Source organism: Lithobates pipiens, unplaced genomic scaffold (assembly GCF_037356315.1).
Source record: "Lithobates pipiens isolate NorthernLeopardFrog02 unplaced genomic scaffold, aLitPip1_a1.2 Scaffold_8, whole genome shotgun sequence".
Taxonomy (NCBI): Eukaryota; Metazoa; Chordata; class Amphibia; order Anura; family Ranidae; genus Lithobates; species Lithobates pipiens.
This window is the reverse complement of record NW_027507903.1, coordinates 612,068,953-612,089,874: the sequence shown is the minus strand read 5'-3', so window position 1 is coordinate 612,089,874 and position 20,922 is coordinate 612,068,953. Positions and strand designations below refer to the sequence as shown.

Genomic DNA, 20,922 nt, shown 5'->3' with positions numbered 1-20,922 from the left:
TGAGCTGTCCCTAAAATAGCAGCATACAGCGCTCTGTCCCTTTATCTAAACTGACAAAAGAAACTCAGGCTGCTGACCTAACACCTATACCAGTCCTGAAAAGAACTTTTGTGTACCAAATAGCTAGCGTTTTCTCTGTCCCTACTCCACACAGGATCCTTTCCCTACAGTGACAGAAGAAAGAATGTAAAATGGCCACCGGATCGGGTGTATTTATAGGTTAGGGGGAATGTCCAAGTGTCCATGAGCTGTCATGTCTCAATTGGTTGTCCTGTAACACATGATAAACGTGTCACGAAAGGTTAAAGTTCTTGTATACATTAAACACGTAAGTCCGCCGGGGCGAACGACGGAAAAAGGCGTTCGAACCCGCGGACGGCGAAAGTCGGAAATTCGCCGCGAAACGACCGCCGGGCGAAACGTTCGTCCATCACTACCAATGAGCTGGAATTACTCTCTTGGCAGCCAGGAGTATGAAAGCCATTAGTTTCCTGGCATATTTAGGGAGATCTAGGATCGGAAGGCCTAACAGGAAGTGTGTCGAAGTCAGTGGGATATCTCTTTTCAATATTGATTGGAGAATGGATTGGACCATAGACCAAAAAGATGTGATATGTGGACAATCCCAAAAGATATGAAGGTGTGTGCCAATATCCTGTAGGCACCTCCAGCATAAACGAGACAGTGAGGGATCATATTTATGTAAAACTTCGGGGGTCCTATACCAAAACATTAGTACTTTATAAGCAGTTTCTTTCTGCTCAACACATCTCGAGACTTTGGAGATGGAAGTCCAGATCTCCTGCCATTGAGAGAGAGAAACAGCAACGGGTAGGATTTTGGCCCATTTCCGCATATAAAGGTGAGAGTCTAGAGTGGGGGGTAGTGAGTCTTATTTTTTATTTTCAAAATTGTGTCACTTTTATTATTATTACAAGGAATGTAAACATCCCTTGTAATATAAAAAGAAAAAGCATGACAGGACCTCTTAAATATGAGATCTGGGGTCAAAAAGACCTCACATCTCATATTTACACTAAACTACAATAAAAAATATTTAATGTCATTTGTCTCTTTAAGAGCTATGGGCAGAAATTATGTTTTGACATAGCTCCTGCCCTGCAATGGTATGGAGATGGGTGGGGACCATATTCCCTTCACCCATCTTCATACCACAAAAGGATCCGCCGCTACAGTTGGCTCCGGTAAGAAGCAGAGGGCACCAGAGCATGGTGGGAGGGGGGCTCTCTCCCGCCACCGATAAAAGTGCTCTTGCGGTGAATCTGAAAGCAGACCGCTCGCTGAAGAAGAGGATACTTGGATTATGGTTGCTAGTTGCAGCCATAACAACAATCTTTCTCTTCAAAGTACAGCTATATAATGTTGGCGGAGCGGTCCGTAAGTGTTTAATATTTAGCACTTGAAATTGCACTAAATGTTTAGAACTTGAAAAATATTTAGGATATTAATAATCATACCAATCTTGATAATCTCCATAATTCAAATTTGAGTTCAAAAGCTTTTCAGGCTAATTGGATTGGGGAAGTATGACTTTGGAAAAAATAGACTAGATGGTTGCACTTTTACCTGTCTGATTGGAAATCTCTCCTGGTGGACAGGGAACACAGTCATGACAGCAGACAGGTTGTCCACGTATGGAAACCTTACGAAATCCTGGAGGACAGCTCTCACTGCAGACTGAGCTCTATATTAATAGAATATGATAAAAAATCATGATCAAATAAATGTTGCAGTTCTTGGTATTTTTTGTCTAGGTAGGTTAGAGTTGGACCCTCTATATGGCCCACTTAAGAGTGTTTCCCTTTTAAATCCTTCCAGGAAGGAGAGTGACTTCACTTCCTTCCTGGCAGGATCTCCTAAATAGGGTGGGAGGAGTCTAGAGTGGAACAGCTTGCTGGCAAGAGCCATGAAGGGAAGCAATATCTTTACCCTCTTTACCCTACTTTACCCTTTTATTTCCCCTTTACCCTTTTATTTCCCCTGAAGATGGGCACACAGGACGCCTCACCAACCTTATGGAACTAAAGACTCTTCTTGGTAAGAATCTCTTTCTTTGGAACTATGTTTGGCCCAAGGCCTGAGTAACTGTTAAATACTGCAATTTTTCAGTAAAGAAGAAGTTTATCTTCATGAGGCTTTCTGTGTGAGTTCTTTAGGTAATGCAGTAGAGGGAGTGAAAGAGTATAGTTACAGTAATGCCAACTAGCTGTTGAGCCCACGGAGAATTGGGCCAGGGTCCCCATAACCCTGGAAGTAAGGGGGTACAGCCACCCAACCAGGAGGAAGGGCATAGTATCTGGTCACTGGCCCCCCACCCACACATCAAGAGGAGGAGAGAGTGAGCCCGTAGCAATGCCAGAAGAAAATAGGCAAAGGGCGGGCATGACGGGGTTAACAGTAGACAGTGGAAGTTCAGGAGGAGGTGCTAGGGTGTCGAGGGGGAAGTGCTGAGCAGAGTTTTCATATGCCCCCGGTGCATGACGGGAGCTAACAGACGGCCTGGGAAAAAGTTCCCACCCACCCTCCCTTTACTTGTGCTTTGTGTATTGTGAATATGGTAGGTTGTGTGTTTTATTCTTTCATCATGACAGGTGCTGGAAAAGTGGATGTCCTGGCAGAGGCAGGTGTTGGTCTGTGCAGGGGAAGGAGATATGGCAGAAGAAAAGTTTGGGAACTATCGCTGGATGGGTCCTGATGGTGGTTTCCGGATAACTAAGGTTAGACGGAAAGTGTTATGGGGCACTGCGGACGGTGTTTGTCTCTGAGCCTGCTTGTTGGCTTGAGGCCTATTATTACACTTGGAGAGGGACCGCAGTTCCAGATGGTTATTTGTTCAGAGGTTTACAAAGTGCCTGCACAGACCAATGCCAGATAGTTGTTTCTTACAAAAGTTTTATATTTTCATGCAGATTTTATTGGAATTTATTTGTTTATTGGTTATTTGAATAAAGTAGGCTGCTACAGCCTTTGTTACTCCAACCTGGTGTCGTCTCAAGTCAATGGGTAAAAGGGAAAGGTTGGGGTTGGAAGGATCATATCTGTTATACAACAGTCATGGGTGTTACAGAGCAAGTGCTGCTATGCCCGAGCAGGTTTGTCTTTATGTTAATGGTGGCCATGAATAGGCATGCCATCACCTGCTAAAATTTGTGTAATAAAAATTGGTTATTTAGCACAGTAAAGCCTTCTTAGAGCAGAAGGTATCTAAATGTCTAATTTCATCACTTATAAAATGTTGCTTTTGTTTTCTTTATTTCAGGCAAATGTATGGAGCCAAACAAACCATTCCTTAATGTCTCTTAGCTAATTGTACATCCAGAACAGATCATTTATAGCACAGATACAGCCTAATATTACAGAGACATTTGATCCATATTGTATACAGCTGTTTAAGACCTGTTGACTATTGTCAGTACAATGGGTTCTATCGAGCAGAGCTTGGGGATCAAGCAGAAGGTATAACCAGAGAGGTTATGATGAGGTGACCCAAAGGGGAAAAAAGACTCTCCTTTGAACCATTGCAAATCAAAACCCTCTTGGAGCAGAAGGTATAACATTGTCAGGTTCACAACAAAAGGTAAAAGTTCTCTGACTGTTCAGTGAGTAACCAATTGTGCTATTATTAGATGCCATGTTCCAATGTACAGGGAAATAGCTAAACGAATGGGAAGAGGATTAAAAAAAAAAAAGAGTGTGAAAAATATGTATATACCAGTGACCAGTGGCTGCATTATTAGATGCAGTTCAAGTGATCATAAATAGCCCCAAATTGCTAACTTCATTCAGGTACATTGGCAGTAAAATTATTTCTTTATGTACATTATACCAAATTGTAACCTTTGCACCAGAACATGCAAACAGGCAAAACATTTGCACGGACATACAGTACAAACCCTATTAAAGTCTGTAGGACAGGAACATGAAAATCTGTGCTAGTTTTAAAGGCTTATATGCAAGTTATTGCCATAAAAAGTGTATGGGGACCCAGGTACTGCCCTATGCAAAAAACGTTTTTACAATTACCATTTTTTCAGGAGCGGTGATTTTAAGAATGCTTAAAGTGAAACAATAAAAATTAATTATTCCTTTAAATATCATGCCTGGGGGGTGCCCTTAGTCTGCCTGTAAACTTGCATATCTGTCTGATGTGTTTTACAGTTCCATAGAAAAATTTCAGTTAAACTTGCTTGTGGCTTTAATGTATTGCAGGCTCCCGGTAACATAGAAAAAAATCAAGGAAAAATATTGTCCGTACCAGGCCCTTTGGGTCTGGTATGAATATTAAGGGGAACTCCACGCCAAAATGAAATTAAAAAACAGCGCCAAAATCCATACCAGACCCTTATCTGAGTGCCCCCCCAATGTACAATATACCCCTTACCCATTCACATAGGGGGGTGGGATCTGGGTGCCCCCTTGTTAAAGGGGGCTTTCAGATTCCTATAAGCCCCCCACCTGCAGACCCCCAAAACCACCGATCAAGGGTTGTGGGGATGAGGCCCTTGCCCCCATCAACATGGGGACAAGGTGCTTTGGGGGAAACTCAAAAGCACCCTTCCCATGTTGAGTGCAAGTGGCTTGGTATGGACTGGGGGGAACCCATGTTGTTTTTTTTTTCTTAATTCTGTCATAGGGTTCCCCTTAACCACTTCAATACACTGTATTATATACTGTACACTGACTGCATTGTATATATATTCTACACTGACTGCACTCTATTTTTATATATATATATATATATATATATATATATATATATATATATATATATATATATATATATATATATATACAGTATCTCACAAAAGTGAATACACCCTTCACATTCTTGTAAATATTTTGTTCTATATTTTCATGTGACAACACTGGAGAAATGACACTTTGCTACAATGTAAAGTAGTGAGTGTACAGCTTGTATAACAGTGTAAATTTGCTGTCCCCTCAAAATAACTCAACACCCCTAAGTGAAAATGTCCAAATTGGGCCCAATTCTGAGCCAGTACTGCTGAGCATGTATCAGTCTCCACCAACGCAGCAGTCCCATCACCTCACTCCCAGTGACAATATTCTGGATGTTACTACAGTATTAGATACAGGAAATACACTTCTCCATAACTCCATATCTCCATGCTTGTTTCTCTGCCTTGGTCCCCCCTCATATTGTTCTTTCTCCTGTGACTCCAGGCTGACTCCCAAGGTACTCTGTGCTTTGGGGTCAGTCTAGAAAAGGGGCCAAACATAACACCCCTTCACTACCAGAGTAACCATCACTTTTGCAATGTCACCCAATTCTTGGCTGGTTGATTGCTTTAGCAAGTGGCGTAGATATTAACAACAGCAATCTAGCTTCCTCTAGACAGCATTCTGCTTGTTAGACTTTTGTACCGTATCTTCTCTTACCTTAACCCCTCTTTTTGTAAGCCCTGTTCTTTTGCTACATCATACATACCCCTTTTAGAGGCAGAAGAAGTAGTTGTGGGTAACAAGTGAAGCCCCATACACACTATCAGTTTTTCTGCTGAGTGTTTCCTTCAGGTTTACTAAAACCATGTAGTGCAAGGTCCTGCCTGATTGCATACACATTGAAACTCCTAAGGTTTGACCTCATATTATATGGTTTTGGTAAATCTGAAGGAAAAACTCAGCAGAAAAACTGATAGTGTGTATGGGGCATAACAGTAAAGATATCTTGTAAACACTTTCCTATACAAAGCTCTCTAGTGTCCCATGAAGTTGTCATAGCTTAGGCATGGTTCATACAAGTAATCCATAGCATGGCAAGAGTCTGTAAGAGCAGAAAATCCACAAAGTAAATTAATCCACAAGAGTCTAGCATAAGTTAATGCAGATCCAGACAACTTGGAACCCTAACTGAGTTCCCATAAGGGCGAACACTGGCAGAGTAAGCCCCTGTACACACGGTCGGAGATTCCGTCGGAATGTGTCCGATCAGAGCATTTTGTTGGATATTCCGACTGTGTGTGGTATGCATCGCACTGTTTCCGTCGGAATATCCGTCGGACCAAATTTTCCAACTTGCTGGAAATATTTTCTGACAAACTGCTCGGATCGGACATACTCCGATCATGTGTAGAGAATTCCGATCGGACAAAGTACCACGCATGCTCAGATCAAATTCCTACATCAAAGCTATTGGCTACTAGCCTGAACGTAGTCCCATTGTAACGAAATTACGTCATCACGTTCTGAAAGATGGGATTTTCTGACAACTTTGTCCGACCGTGTGTATGCAGCAGTTTCGGACAAGACCCGTCGGACAAAATCCGATGGATTTGGTTGTTGGAATCTCAGACCTTATTTATGTGGTATGCTCAACAAAGTTGACCTATTTTACCCCAGAACAAAAGAAAATGTACAATTTTAGAACTTTCTTGAAGGCACCTGCTTACAAGTGCACTTTAGTCAAAATGAGCATGGTACAAAAAAGTTTTTTTATTATCATACTTGACTAAAATTCTTCTAGAGTGAATAACCGTTGACTGCTTTGCTGTGTCACAAGAAGGGACTGGGGGAGAAAGAGAAACTTTAACCTCCATTCATAATGGATAGCAGATGCCAAAATGTGTTTTGCAGTGGACATTTGGAGTTGAGTGTTGTGCTTAGAGGAGAGGCTGGCCACATGGCTTTGAAAGGTTTTGGGACCAGCCTATATTCTATTTTTTTGTTTGTAAAAACTATATGGACAAAATATTTTGATAGATAAAGCATCCCTCATATACTGTATGTATTCATCTGCATATTTTGCTTTTTATGATCTGATTTTAATCTGCTGCAATTAAGTTACAATTAAGGGCCTGGGATTGGACAGTGAAGCTGTAGACTGATGAATTCATCTCTTTGTCACTCTGTTCTCTTCTCCTATCAGTATGTTCATTGTTTGCACATGAGCACCACAGACCAACTGATTGGCTTTTATTAGCTATATCATTTTGTGTCTGAGTGCACATTTAATGCCGTGTACACACAACAATAAACTCTGAAGGTTTTTCTGACAGTTTTCCGACAGAGTTCCACTGAAACTGTCTTGTGTACACACGATCACACCAAAGTCCGATTGTCAAGAACGCAGTGACGTACAGCATATACGCCAGGATAAGAAAAAGGAAGTTCAATAGCCAGTAGCCAATAGCCTCCGTCTCGTACTTGTTTCAGAGCATGCATTGTTTTTGGTCCGTCGGAACAGCATACAGACGAGCAGTTTTCCCGATGGGAATTGGTTCCATCGGAAATATTTAAAACATGTTCTATTTCTAGGTCCGTCAGAATTTTCAACGTAAAAAGTCAGATGGGGCATACACACGTGAAAAGCTTCCATCTGACTTTTTCTGTCGGACTTTCCGCTCGTGTGTTTGCGGCATGACAGGACCCAGTGCCCAGAAAAAGGTACCCTGTATATGTTTTATAAACATATCTTTTGAGTTGTAAAAGGAACATGGAATGGTCTTTTCTAGTTATATGTTTATTCATACCTGGTGATCCTCTATTGACCAAACAATGGCACTTGTATTTATGGCAAAAATTTCTCCTGGAGGTGCTGCGGTGTCATAACTTCCAATTTTGATGTGTTGTATTTCACCTTCTGGGCTCAGCTGCCAGTTCACTATGTCATATGCAGCAGGTGGGTCACCATTTTCATCAAAGTAGAGTTCCCTTCCATTACTTTGCCTAAATCTCACCTTTTTCATATAGTAGAGGAGCTGTTGCATGGGAGGGTTAAAAAAAAAAGAACAAAAAAAGTTACTTTTGTTTTATTTATTTTTTAAGCCACATTAATGGTCTGTTTTAGTTTTAGTAGATGCTGGAGAATTACATCAGTTGACAATGTATTATATTTCCATTGGTAAGATATTTGTCCTTGAGTTCCTGGGTCTGCATACTAGTTGTAGTCATCCTGATAAATCTAAGCCCTTGTACACACGGTCGGAGATTCCGACAACCAAATCCGTCAGAGTAATTCCGACGGATTAATTCCGGAAGAGGTCCGGAAGTGATGTTGCATACACACGGTCGGACTAAGTTGTCGGAAAATCCGATTGTACATAACGTGATGACGTTATTTCGTTACGACGGGACTACGTTCAGGCTAGTAGCCAATAGCTTTGGTCTAGGAATTTGATCTGAGCTTGCGTGGCACTTTGTCCGTTGGAGTAGGCTGCACATGATCGGAGTATGTCCAATAGGAGCATTTTGAAAATAGTTGGAAAAATTGGTCCGTCGGATATTCCGACGGAAACAGTCCAATGGAGACCACACACAGTCGGAATATCCGACAAAACGGTCCGATAGGACACATTCCGACCGTGTGTACAAGGGCTAACACATACAGCTCCTAGATGTACAAGAACATTGTCAGAAATGATCTTTTAATAATACACAAAGCCGTACTTAGGTCAACAATTACAGTCACGGTTGCTAAAATATAGAATATTATGTTACAAATGGGGTCAGTGGCACTACCTAAAGTGTAAGCATATGTATTAAATCATACCTTAAAAAATTCTCACTAGGATTGTCATGCAACACCCCTATAGGTACTCTAATGGAGAAAGGGAGGATTAACTACTATATAGTAGGCTCCCCAAAAAAAACACTCAGTATCGCCTATCAAGGAATACGTATAGTAATTATATATATAGAGGTATACTAATTCTCTGTAGTAGTATGACCTATTATAGGGGAATTTAAACTATATCAAATGTATTATAGTAAGTCTGTGCACACAAGCATATGTATGTGCTATAATCTATTTTAGTGCATGTGATAAACAGATATCCTAAAAAATAATAATAAATAGTAAATTCCAATAGAACTGAGGTGGACTGATTGACTAATCAGCGGATCAATCAATCATCAACAAAAACACAGGTGAAAAACACCCCTAATCAAAGCGTGCTATGCATGACTTATAAATATTATACAATGTGACCAGACTAAACAATGTCCAATGTGCAAACGCACATAAAAATAAAAGTGAAAGTAAAAAGTCAAGATGATAATAATAATAGTGATAGTGATATCCGTGAAACCTTAATATAATGCAAAAGAACAAAATTATAAGGATATATAATCTGTATACATAGAAAATTGTCTGTATAATTGTATATAACTTAATATGCAGAAAGTCCAAAAAAACTGTGAAAAAGTGACTTTTGTGCTTGAAATGTCTCCAAGTGACTTGAGTGCTCCCCCTCAAGGGTCCCTACTCACTGGATCCTCACACCCCTACAGGGGTAAGATTCGTATAATTCCACTCCTTCTGGCTGGACCGACCCGACTCCCTCAGCTTCAGGCTCCACTCTGTACACCTCTGGGGATCCTCTAGTTTACAGGGTATCCTCCTTAGTTTTATTTTACATATGCCAGATGTGTTTGAGTCTAGTTCTCAAAAAAGACAAAGGATGGCTCACATAGGGTAGTAATTGCAAAGCTCAAATTCTATTTATTAAAAAATCAGTTAAAAATAAAAATTGAAAATAAAAATAAAGATAAAAATAAAAATACAAGTCCATCAATTAGATTACAACAACGTCCATCCAGTTAGGTATAATGACAAAGTCACTCCACTAGCTGGTAGGCAATGTATCCAAAAATATAGATAGGATACATATTGTAAAACTCCAAGCTATGTGAAACCAACACCCATCCGGGTTGATCGTTTCAGTAAAGGAACTCGATCTGTGATCTTCACAAATATATTATTTATGTTTCTTATGATCTACATAGGACAATGAAAGAGGTTAGTGCCATAACTGGAAGTTATGCTTTCAAAAAATAACTCCAGGCAGAAGCCCCAGCTGGAATCTAGGGACATATTTCAATGTGCTTTCTTTAAATATTTGTATTTGTTTTCTAAAAAGTAGTATATGTTGTTTTTTTCCCATAAAACTTGAATGAACAATCAAAAATTGGACCGGCCACCAACAATTGAGAAATTGGGCATATAGAGCCTTTTTGGGTACTACTGCAATAAAAATAAGAAGGCATTCAAGCTTAAATCTCTTAGACCCCTTTCACACTGGAGGCATTTTTCAGGCCCTTTAGCGCTAAAAATAGTGCCTGTAAAGTGGCTGAAAAATGCCTCATCTGCAGTCCCAGTGTGAAAGCCCGAGTGCTTTCACACTGGGACGCTGCTCTGGCAGGACGTTAAAAAAAGTATCTGCAAGCAACATCTTTAGGGCACTTTAAGTGCGGTATATACACTGCTCCTAAAGTGCCCCTGCCCATTGAAACCATGGGCAGCACCAGCGAAGCACCTGCCAAGCGCCTCAGAAGCGGGGCATTGCAAGCACTTTTAACTCTTTATACGGCCACTGACGGGGGTTAAAAATGCTCTGCTAGCACCTCTAAAATGTCAGTAAAGTGGCACTAAAACTAGCAGCGCTTGATCGCTAAAGTGGCTTCGCTGTCAATGTGAAAGGGCTCTTACTAAGGTGTATAGCTGACCATTTCACAGAACTATCAAACATATAAAAGCAGAGTCATCTCCATACTGGTGTCTGAAAGACATCTTGACTGATCCTATGTGAATGGTTTTTGGACAGATTCTAGAGACAGAATATTACATCCACATCCCTGATCTTGACCGATCTTATATTTCCATTCGTCTGGTAGTTGTCTCCACCTGTGGAGACCACCTATTTAAGAACAACACAAAGTTGGCTCCACACAGAAGGTCCCCTCACCCCAAAAGTAGTATTTTTTTTAAAGGAATATACAGAACATTTAAACATTTGCAGAGAGCACACAAGTACTCTTGGGGTTTATTGGGACTAGTTGGAGAGTTCTCCCTCTGTAGTTATCTTTTTTCTCCACTTTTTTGTAAATTTAGTAACACAAAATAAAATGAAGAGTAGGTCACATAGAAGCATAATACCAACCTGTAAGGTAAGCTTTGAAATAAAAAAATAGATACAGTACCTGCCAAGGTTTAAAATTCCACTTATCAGCACAGTTTGCATCAGCAAATGGGCCTTTGCCTTGAGGGCATTTTTGAAGATCTTCCAAAGCTTTGGCCACCACATGGACCGCAGTGTAGAAATTATAGGGGGACCTTAGTGTAGAGACGTCCGTAAAGCTGTTTTGTATCTTGTCTAGTTTTTCAGACCCTGTGCATTCTCCTTCTGAGGTCTCCAAAGCTGATGTTAAGTTAAAGTTATGGGCAAATGTGCATTTAAAAGTGTTCTCCCAAAATAACTTAATCCAGTCTCCACCGATAGACATGAAAGGATTGATTTTGTTGAGAAACTCTTTAAAGTTTGGCAGTGTCCCACTAGAAAAAGTTAGTCCAACACTGCCAGTAAGAAGGTTTGAATATTTCTTAAGAGAAAAGAGGTTTGCTGTTGACCATGCTTCACTGGCAATTAATATCTTCTTGGAGACATTTTGTCTTGACCATTCACCCAAGACAATGATCAGATCAGCTTCATTACAGAAGGCCACCACAACTTTGGCAGTAGACCGTTTAATTACATTTACTATATGTGGAGCATTACGATCTGGCTGGTTGATTAGAATGTTTTCACTGTACGCCACACAAGCCCCAGCCTTGACTATACCTTGTCTGATTAGCTGGATTCCTTGTTGGCCATAGTCATCGTTTGCAGCAATAAGTCCAACCCATGACCAACCAAAATGCAAGACCAGTTGTGCAAGTCCGTGAGACTGGAATGCATCACTTGGCACTGTTCTGAAAAAGGATGGGAATTTATTCCGATCGCTCAGTTGAGGACTGGTTGACCACTGGCTTATCTGCAAGTATAAGTTTACATTAACCTAATAGTTATAACAAGAAAATAAATATTTTAACTTCTATATCAGGCTTCTTTTTAAAGCTTGATGCTAGCTGATACATAACATGAAGACAGTTTGGTTGGCATATTTATATTGCTTCTGTTCCATCCAGTACCAATGGCACAAGATACCCCCCACCCCTTTTTTTGTTCTGTGATCACCAGAACAGAGAAATAGAAGAAATCTCCCAAAGAAAGCACATACATCAATTTGAAAAATATAGCATTTCTGACTCTAATTCCTGCTGTTCACTTAAAAAAAAAAAAAATTATTGAAGCTGCATGGTTTTAAAAAAGATTGTAGCTTCATTACTTAGTAAATTCTTGACATAGAACCAGCCTGCAAGTTTCACAAGTCTGGACCTCAATCTTTTGGACTTGTCACATACCAGTGCTTGCCCCTTCAAAGATTATATATAGAGTGGACACTTTTAGTAAGTCTACGTGGATGCAACACAATCTTTCTTTTACTTATTGGCTGGATTTGTATTCCTATTGGCTGATTGTTCCCTTTTAATCAAATTGCACAATGAAATGTAAGTCATTCAAAAATTAACATGAATAAATAAGCCCATCATAAAAGGAAGGGGATGATGTCGTTTTATTCAGGTAAGTAGGGTTTTACACAATTTTCACAGCTGCTGCCTAGGGATTGCTAGAGTACTGTGACGAGAAAGAGAGTGCAACATCCTCTGTGTAAATGCAATGTTAGATGGGGAAAATTATATATAACAAGGGTTGCTTTAATATACTATATAAACAATATTATAAAAAGAAAAAATCATCTGAAAGTACTTGTTTGGCAGTAGTATTTACAAAAATGCTGTAAAATATAATACCGAAAAGCATTTGTGATTTGTTTAGCCAGTTTGACTCCAAGAGTACATTACAGTATGAAATGTTTTAAAAGGAATTGTTCAGTGAATTGATATAAGTGGCCCAAAGACCCCAAACAAGGAGCATGTGCCATTTGCTCCCATCCCCTTTGTGACATTAATGTCCTAATAAGGAACTTATTTCTTAGTATAGTACTTATTAGACAAATTATACCACAAAGGGTAGGAGTTTTGACCCATAACCCCCTGCAACATTAAAGGCGTGATCTAGTTTGGATCAAGTAACCAGTTCATTAATACCCTGGGTTCTTCTTCATTGAAATAATAATCTGTGAATGGCCCATCAATTTGATTTTGCCATTATTGCATACCAACAACACCCATTTATGGGTAAATAAAACATTTACAGCTCAGTAATGTAAGTGAATGTGAATGACAATGGGTCTTTGCATATGTAAGGCTCCCTGACCCACTGTAACTCAATTCACCAGCAAACCTCTCCCTCCATTGCAGCTGGCAACAATACCTGGTGCTTCTAGGTATGGAAGACCATGTGACCTCCTCCCATCTTATAGTATTTGGGTCTTAGGTATATTACAAGTGCAGTGCTCACAAACCCAAAACTAAAGTGATAAAAAAATAAATAGCAATGAAAAATAACCCTATGGATCACCAAAACCTTACCCCCACTGTCTCCCATCCAAGTACTAACCATGGCCAACCCTGCTTAGCGTCCGATATCAGATGAGATCAAGCACATTCACTTCTTTTTTTAGTACTTGTGTCTGATTACTAGATCTGTGTAGTATTCCTTAATTTGCTGAATAGAAAAATTTAGCTTGAGTCTCTTTTGCCACTGGATAGCCTTACTAACACTTCATCCCCAGGCAAAAAACAAGGGCAATCTTCACAGTGGGGACATAGATATTAAACTCCTGACAAACAGTAGGTTACATCTCTCGCACTCTCTCCAAAATAAAAAATGTCTGGACTTGAGCTTTCAAATTAACAATCTGATCAGTTAATCCATTACCTGTGGAAATCTGCCAAGCCCCAGAATATGAGCTATTGTCATTGACTGTGTTGAGATTGAGGGACCAAGAACAGCAGTGAGAGGAGAATTTGGAAGACATCGATAGTTGGGAACAGCAGTATCAAGTCCTGTTACTATTTGTAGCATTGCCTTCACATTCTGCTGAAGAACATTACATGAATCATAAGCTTGGAGGCCAAGGCTTACATTCTGTAAGATGTTGGAGTTATTGTTGATCTCCTCAATGGCGAATATTGTAGCCTGGAGTGCCTGAAAGCTCTCAAAGGAGAACCTTTATGAAAAAACATAAAAACTGTTAAAATGGAACAATACATTAAACAACTTCAAAAACAGAATTAAGATTAAAATAAATACATGGGCTAGAAGGAGACACGCAGCACACACCTGGTCCCAAACAACACCCAGTCCAATGTTCAGACCTAGAAATTATGAAGGTTTTAAATTTTCCTATTTGAGTGTTTTTTTTTCCTGTCTCACCTCTGAGATTCTTTACCTTCCCCACCCAGTTAGGACTGGAAACTGCCCCCCCCCCCCCATCCTGTGCAAAATGTGGATTTTTTAATGCAATGCTGGTTAACAAAGGCCTTCCCTCCACCTCCCCTTTGTCAGCAAGATAAAATCCATTGATATGTTCTTGCTGGGACTTTGCTGAGCTGCTGGAAAGCTTTGGTGGGATTTGCCCAGGAGGGTCTAAACCTGTAAAGGTGTTGCAATTATCCACCTTGGAAGATAGTAAGCTTGTTTGACCTAGCTAAAATATAATAATTTAGGTCCTCGCTTGATCAGAACATGTACTAAACTTGGTATAATACAGAGAAGAATAACATGGCCCTGCACATGGACGATACGCATATTTGCGAAGCATTCCATATTTTTGTCTTCCAGGATTCTTCCTCTTCTCTCCCTCCCCCTTTATACTCTTTTCCCTCTAGTTATACGTATTATTTTTCATTTTCTTTATAGCATGGACCTACAGCACCTTGGAATATTTTATCATGATTTTTCTGCCTTGGACCCTTACACCCAATAGAGTTTATTTGCAATTACTGTTTGTGTTGCGGGACAATGGTCTGAGTACCACGCATTGTTTTGTTTTATATTTTTCATACCACTTGACTATGTAATACATATGCATACCAACTCATTGTACATTTGCCCTTGGGGACTCATTTATATATATTATTTTTTGGCTACGCCTTCTTATGGACTTATACAGTATATCTGTTTTGTATTCCTTTCTGTTTAAAAATTCAATAAAATACATATTTACCTTTATTATATAATAGTTTAGGTTAAATATAAAAGGTGAGTGCTGGTCCCATGGAATGTGATAGGGGTTGGTGTTGGGTAAAGCATGAAATGGTCACTGCATATTGTTTTTTCATCATTAGGATTGTTAGGATTGTTCTCTGCTGCCTTTAACACAGTTGACCACCTGCTCCTCCTCAGCAAATTACATTCCCTTGGCCTCCGTGATTCTGCTTTATCCTGGTTCTCCTCCTATCTATCTCGGTGCACTTTCAGTGTCACTTACAACTCCATCTCCTCTGCTTCCCCTTCCTCTTTCTGTTGGGGTACCCCAAGATTCCATCCTTTGGCCCCTTCTATTCTCGCTCTATACTTCTTCCCTGGGCCAGTTGATAACCTCCCATGGTTTCCAAAGCCACCTCTATGCCAACGGCACCCAGATCTATCTCTCCACTCCTCAACTCACCCCCTCGATCTTCTCACGGATCTCAAACTTACTGAATGACATATCAGTATGGATGTCACACCACTTCCTCAAACTCAATCTTTCTAAAACTGAGCTTGTTATATTTCCTCCTTCACGATCCCCCCCGTGACTTCACCATTAATATCAACAGCACAACCATTGGTCCCTCCACACATACCAGGGTCCTGGGTGTAATCCTTGACTCTGACCTCTCCTTCAGCCCCCATATCCAATCACTGGCTATATCCTGCCGCGTTCACCTCCGCAACATCTCCAGAATTCGACCCTTCCTCCAATTCATTCACTCCTTGATTATTTCCCGCCTTGGCTACCCCCATCTCTCCTTAATGGCCTACCCTTACACAGGCTATCCCCCTTCAGTCTATTATGAATTCTGCTGCTAGACTAATCCACCTCACTAATCAATCCTTGACTGCCGCCCCTCTCTGCCAATCCCTTCACTGGCTTCCCCTACCCCACCGTGTAAAATCCAAAATGATAACCATAACATACAAAGCCATCCACAACATCGCCCCCAGTTACATCACCAACCTCATCTGCAGATATCGCCCAAATTGTCCTCTCCACTCCTCCCAGGAACCCCTACTCTGTAGCTCCCTTGTTACCCCCTCCCATGCTCACCTTCAGGACTTCTCCAGAGCATCTCCCATCCTCTGGAACTCCCTGCCCCAGTCTGTCTGATCAGCCTCTACCCTGTCCACCTTTAGGAGATCCCTGAAAACTCATTTATTCAAGGAAGCCTATTCCACACCCACCTAACAACTACTGTCCACGATCCAACCCCATGAAATTATCCTCTGCAGCTATTACCTTTTGTACCACCACCCCCTCCCTTTAGAATGTAAGCTCTACGAGCAGGGCCCTCCTGTACCTTTTGTATTGAACTGTACTGTAATTGCGCCCCCCCCTATACATTGTAAAGAGCTGCGTAAACTGTTGGCGTTATATAAATCGTGTATAATAATAACGATTAATAGGTCACAGCTTGCTATAGAAACTATAGAACGATTTTTGCTTAGATTTGCAATTCCTGTGGCTGAGAGAGAAAATACTCACCTCTGCTGTTGGCCGTGACTCTGACTGCTGCTCAGTTTTGGAGGACACTTCTGATGAAGTTTGTGCAGAAACTGACACTTCTTGGAGATTTCCCTTTGTCACCTGCTACATTCAGCAGTTCTTGCTCCCAACCCTCAAGTCACTACAGGACACAATAGTAATGAAGCGTTTGATGGAAAGGACCGATGAGAACAGCTGGGAGCAGGCAATCTACAGTTCAAGAAACATTGGTTTCTGCTCAAACCTAAGGGTACAAGCTCTTCAATGAAATGGCAGTGCAGGCAGCAGAAGAGCAGTGTATTTATACATGAGCAGGACTGAACTGGCCATAGGGCACACCGGACATTTGCCAAGTGGGCCATGGCCACATGGCCTAACAAGAGTGGTCTGTTGATCACCAGGCCACACAGCGTGACATAAGTGGCAACCGCTGTCCAGACAGGGCTAACACAGACCATTGTCACTGCTCACCTCCTGCTATTCAGCGATGCCTGTGTCTCCTCTCCAGTCTCCCCCACCATGCCAACAATGTCATCCTATCAGCATAGCAGGCGGTGGGAGGACCTGGAGATCTGCACAGAGAGCGGGAGTATTTTCATATTAATAAGTGGGTGATCGCCAGTTTGTTGATATGATCCAGATCTGCAGCCCTTCTCACCCCCTGTCCTGCTGATAGGATGACATTGTCCGGTGGGGCGGAAGACCCTGGAGAGGACACACAGGCTGAATCCTTCCTCTGCCCTGCTGAAGGTATAACTGTGCAGGGGAGGCAGAGAGTAAAAGGGACACTGTGATTAGAGAGAAAAGAAAGGGGGGGCATGACTGCAAGGGGCACTGCAATATAAAGATGCACTTTGATATAGATAAGGGGACTGCACTGTAATGGGGCACTGCAATCATTGCAATACCTCTTTATAGGGGATATCACAGTGTCCTTTTACATTACAGTACAGGAGTACAGACTGTGAATATCCCATCACCAAATTCCCCTGAGAATCAGGGCCCTTTTTAATATTGGTTGGACCCGGGCAAAAAATTTCTTGCCCCCCCCATGCAATTTCCCTCTCCACCAGCTCTGAGACTTACAATAAATAGCAGCTAGACTTAAAATCAGTTTACTTTATCAGATCAGGCAGCGATTGTGATTGGTTGCCAGTGATTACAGCATATCATTAATACTTACAGTACTGACTGGTTGCTAGAGGTTACAGCACACATTACGGCTCACTGATTAGTTGCTAGAGGTTACAGCACATGATTTCTGCTTGTTAACCACTTGCCGCCCGCCCTATAGCAAATGGACGGCGGCAAAGTGGTTTCATAATCCTGACCGGACGTCATATGACGTGATCAGGATTATGAGCCGCTGCGCGCCCCCGGGGGCGCGCATCGCGGCGATCGTTGTTGCGGGGTGTCAGTCTGACACCCGGCAACTACGATCTTGGTAAAGAGTCTCCGACGGAGACTCTTTACCACGTGATCAGCCGTGTCCAATCACGGCTGATCACAGTGTAAATAGGAAAAGCCGGTGATCGGCTTTTCCTCACTCGCGTCTGTCAGACGCGAGTAGAGGAGAGCCGATCGGCTGCTCCTCTGACGGGGGGGGGTCTGTGCTGATCGATTATCAGCACAGCACCCCCGAGGATGCCCACACTGGACCACCAGGGACGCCACCAGACCACCAGGGATGCCAAGGACAAGGTATGCCACCCTAGACCACCAGGGATTCTAGTCAGTGCCACAATGGATGCCAATCAGTGCCCATAATGGATGCCAATCAGTGCCCACAATGGACATCACTGATTGGCATGCATTATTGATTGGCACTGATTGGCATCCATTAGTGCAATATATTATAATACAATGCCGCCTATCAGTTCCCATCTGTGCCGCCTATCAGTGCCTACCCATGCCCACCTGTGCCGCCTACCCATGCCCACCTGTGCCGCCTACCCATGCCCACCTGTGCCACCTACCCATGCCCACCTGTGCCGCCTACCCATGCCCACCTGTGCTGCCTACCCATGCCCACCTGTGCTGCCTAACCCATGCCCACCTGTGCCACTTACCCATGCCCATCCATGCCAATCCGTGCCAATTTGTGCCACCTATCAGTGCCCATCCGTGTCACCCATCAGTGCCACCCATCAGTGCCGCCTATCAGTGCCACATATCGGTGTCCATCAATGCCACCTCATCAGTGCCACTTCATTGGTGCCACCTCATCGGTGCCCATCAGTGCCGCCTTATCATTGCCCATCAGTGTAACCCCATCAGTGCCCATCAGTGAAGGAGAAAACGTACTTATTTACAAAGTTTTGAAACTGAAACAAAAAAAAAACATTTTTTTTTTCAAAATTTTCGGTATTTTTTTATTTGTTTAGCAAAAAATAAAAACCGTAGAGGTGATCAAATACCACCAAAAGAAAGCTCTATTTGTGGGAAAAAAATGATACAAATTTCATTTAGGTACAGTGTAGCATGACCGCGCAATTGTCATTCAAAGTGCGACAGCGCTGAAAGCTCAAAATTGGTCTGGGCAGGAAGGTGTTTAAGTGCCCGGTATTGAAGTGGTTAATTGGCTGCTAGAGATTACTGTACAGTAATACTGCTCACGGATTGGTTGCTAGAGGGTACAGCACATCATCTCCTCACTGCAGGGGAGCATGATATACATATGAATGCCACCTTTATTTAATATCAATGCTATCGGCCGCAGCTATATACTTAGCATGCCGTCACTGTTTACATATGAATGCCAGTTATTTACATGTAAACACAGGGTCTGCAGGTGAGTCATCTGTACACAATAGGAGTGGAGCTGAGCAGGATTAGTACCAGCACTTCACACTGAGATATCGGGACACAGCACAGGACTAAAACTTCAAGGAACAAGGGAATTTAAACTGTGATAGTTGGCAAGTATGAGGCAGCTGCTTTGGGCCCCACAACAATGAAAGGACCTGCCTTAAAGACGGCCCTGCTGAGAATGCCCGATCACTCCCCCCATCCCTGGAAAAACTGGCTGCTCAGTCTAAAATGTCCGGGTTTATTTTTTGTCCCAGTCTGGGCCTGTTCATGAGTAGATTGTTTTAACCACTTGAGACCCGCGCTATAGCCGAATGACAGCTACAGCGCGGATCTCCTTTTCCCGGGACTACGTCTATTGACGTAGTCCCGTGCACGAGCGGCCTGCGCGGTGCGCTCTGTGATTGGCGAGTCTATGAGATTCGCCTGATAACCGATCCGAGCAAGGGGTCGATCCCGACCCCTTATCACGTGATCAGCTGTCAGCCAATGACAGCTGATCATGTGATATAACGGAGCCGGTAATCGGCTATTATTCCTCCTCGCGCTGACAGCGCGAGGAGAATAAAAAACAGCCGATCACCGGCGGCCGTGATCGGGACATCAGTTCCGATCACGGCCAGCCCTGCTAGTGCCCACCCACCCCCTGCCAGTGCCCAGCTGCCCCCTCATCACTAAGCATAATAAAAAAATAAGTGCCCCCCGTCAGTACCACCCAGCAGTGTCCATAGTGCCACCCAGCAGTGCCCACAGTGCCACCCAGCAGTTCCCACAGTGCCACCCAGCAGTGCCACCCAGCAGTGCCCACAGTGCCACTCAGCAGTGCCCACAATCTGCCTCAACAAAGGTGCAGCACCCCAGTGCCACATATCCGTGCCCATCAGTGTCATCTACAAGTGCCCATCAGTGCCCAGCAGTGCCGCCCATCAGTGCCCAGCAGTGCCACCTATCAGAGCCACCTATCAGTGCCACCTATCAGTGCCCATCAGTCCCATCTATCAGTGGTACCTATCAGTACCCCTTAGTGCCACCCATCAGTGCCACCCATCTGTGCCACCCATCCGTGCCATCTTATCTGTGCCCATCTTTGCCCATCAGTGCCGCCGTATCTGTGCCCATCGGTGCCGCCTTATCTGTGCCTATTAGTGCCGCCTTAACTATGCCTATCAGTGCCCACCAGTGCAGCCTATCAGTGCCCACCAATGCAGCCTATCAGTGCCCACCAATGCAGCCTATTAGTGCCCACCAGTGCAGCCTATCAGTGCCGCCTCATCAGCGCACTTCAATGAAGGAGAAAAATGACCTGTTTGCAAAATGTTATAACAAACTATTAAACATGATTTTTTTTTTTTTGCATCTTTTTTAAAACTCCCAGCTGTAACTAAATACCACCAAAAAGAAAGCTCTATTTGTGGGGAAAAAAATATAAAAATGTCATTTGGGTACAGTGTTGTATGGCCGCGCAATTGTCATTCAAAGTGCATCAGCGCTGAAAGCTGAAAATTGGTCTGGGACTGAGAGGGGTTTAAGTGCCCAGTAAGCAAGTGGTTAAACACTGTAACTTTGTTAAATCTGTAAACGTCATCCTTAAACTGAGTTCCA

The 20,922-nt window shown here is 42.5% G+C and overlaps 1 protein-coding gene and 1 non-coding gene across 2 annotated transcripts in view; one reads left to right on the top strand and one right to left on the bottom strand.

Annotated features, from left to right (window-relative positions):
• The window catches only part of LOC143961378 (extracellular calcium-sensing receptor-like), a 32,411-nt gene that overhangs the window by 10,507 nt on the left and 982 nt on the right, over window positions 1-20,922 (bottom strand). The window contains exons 2-5 of the mRNA XM_077470644.1: window positions 13,701-13,992; window positions 10,960-11,790; window positions 7,512-7,739; window positions 1,588-1,705 (exon numbers count right to left, since the gene is read on the bottom strand). Coding sequence (XP_077326770.1) covers window positions 1,588-1,705; window positions 7,512-7,739; window positions 10,960-11,790; window positions 13,701-13,992 — 1,469 coding nt within the window. The remainder of the gene's footprint in view (window positions 1-1,587; window positions 1,706-7,511; window positions 7,740-10,959; window positions 11,791-13,700; window positions 13,993-20,922) is intronic.
• Window positions 14,492-14,597, top strand: LOC143965153 (U6 spliceosomal RNA). Its single transcript, XR_013271550.1, has one exon. It is a non-coding gene; the product is annotated as a U6 spliceosomal RNA (small nuclear RNA).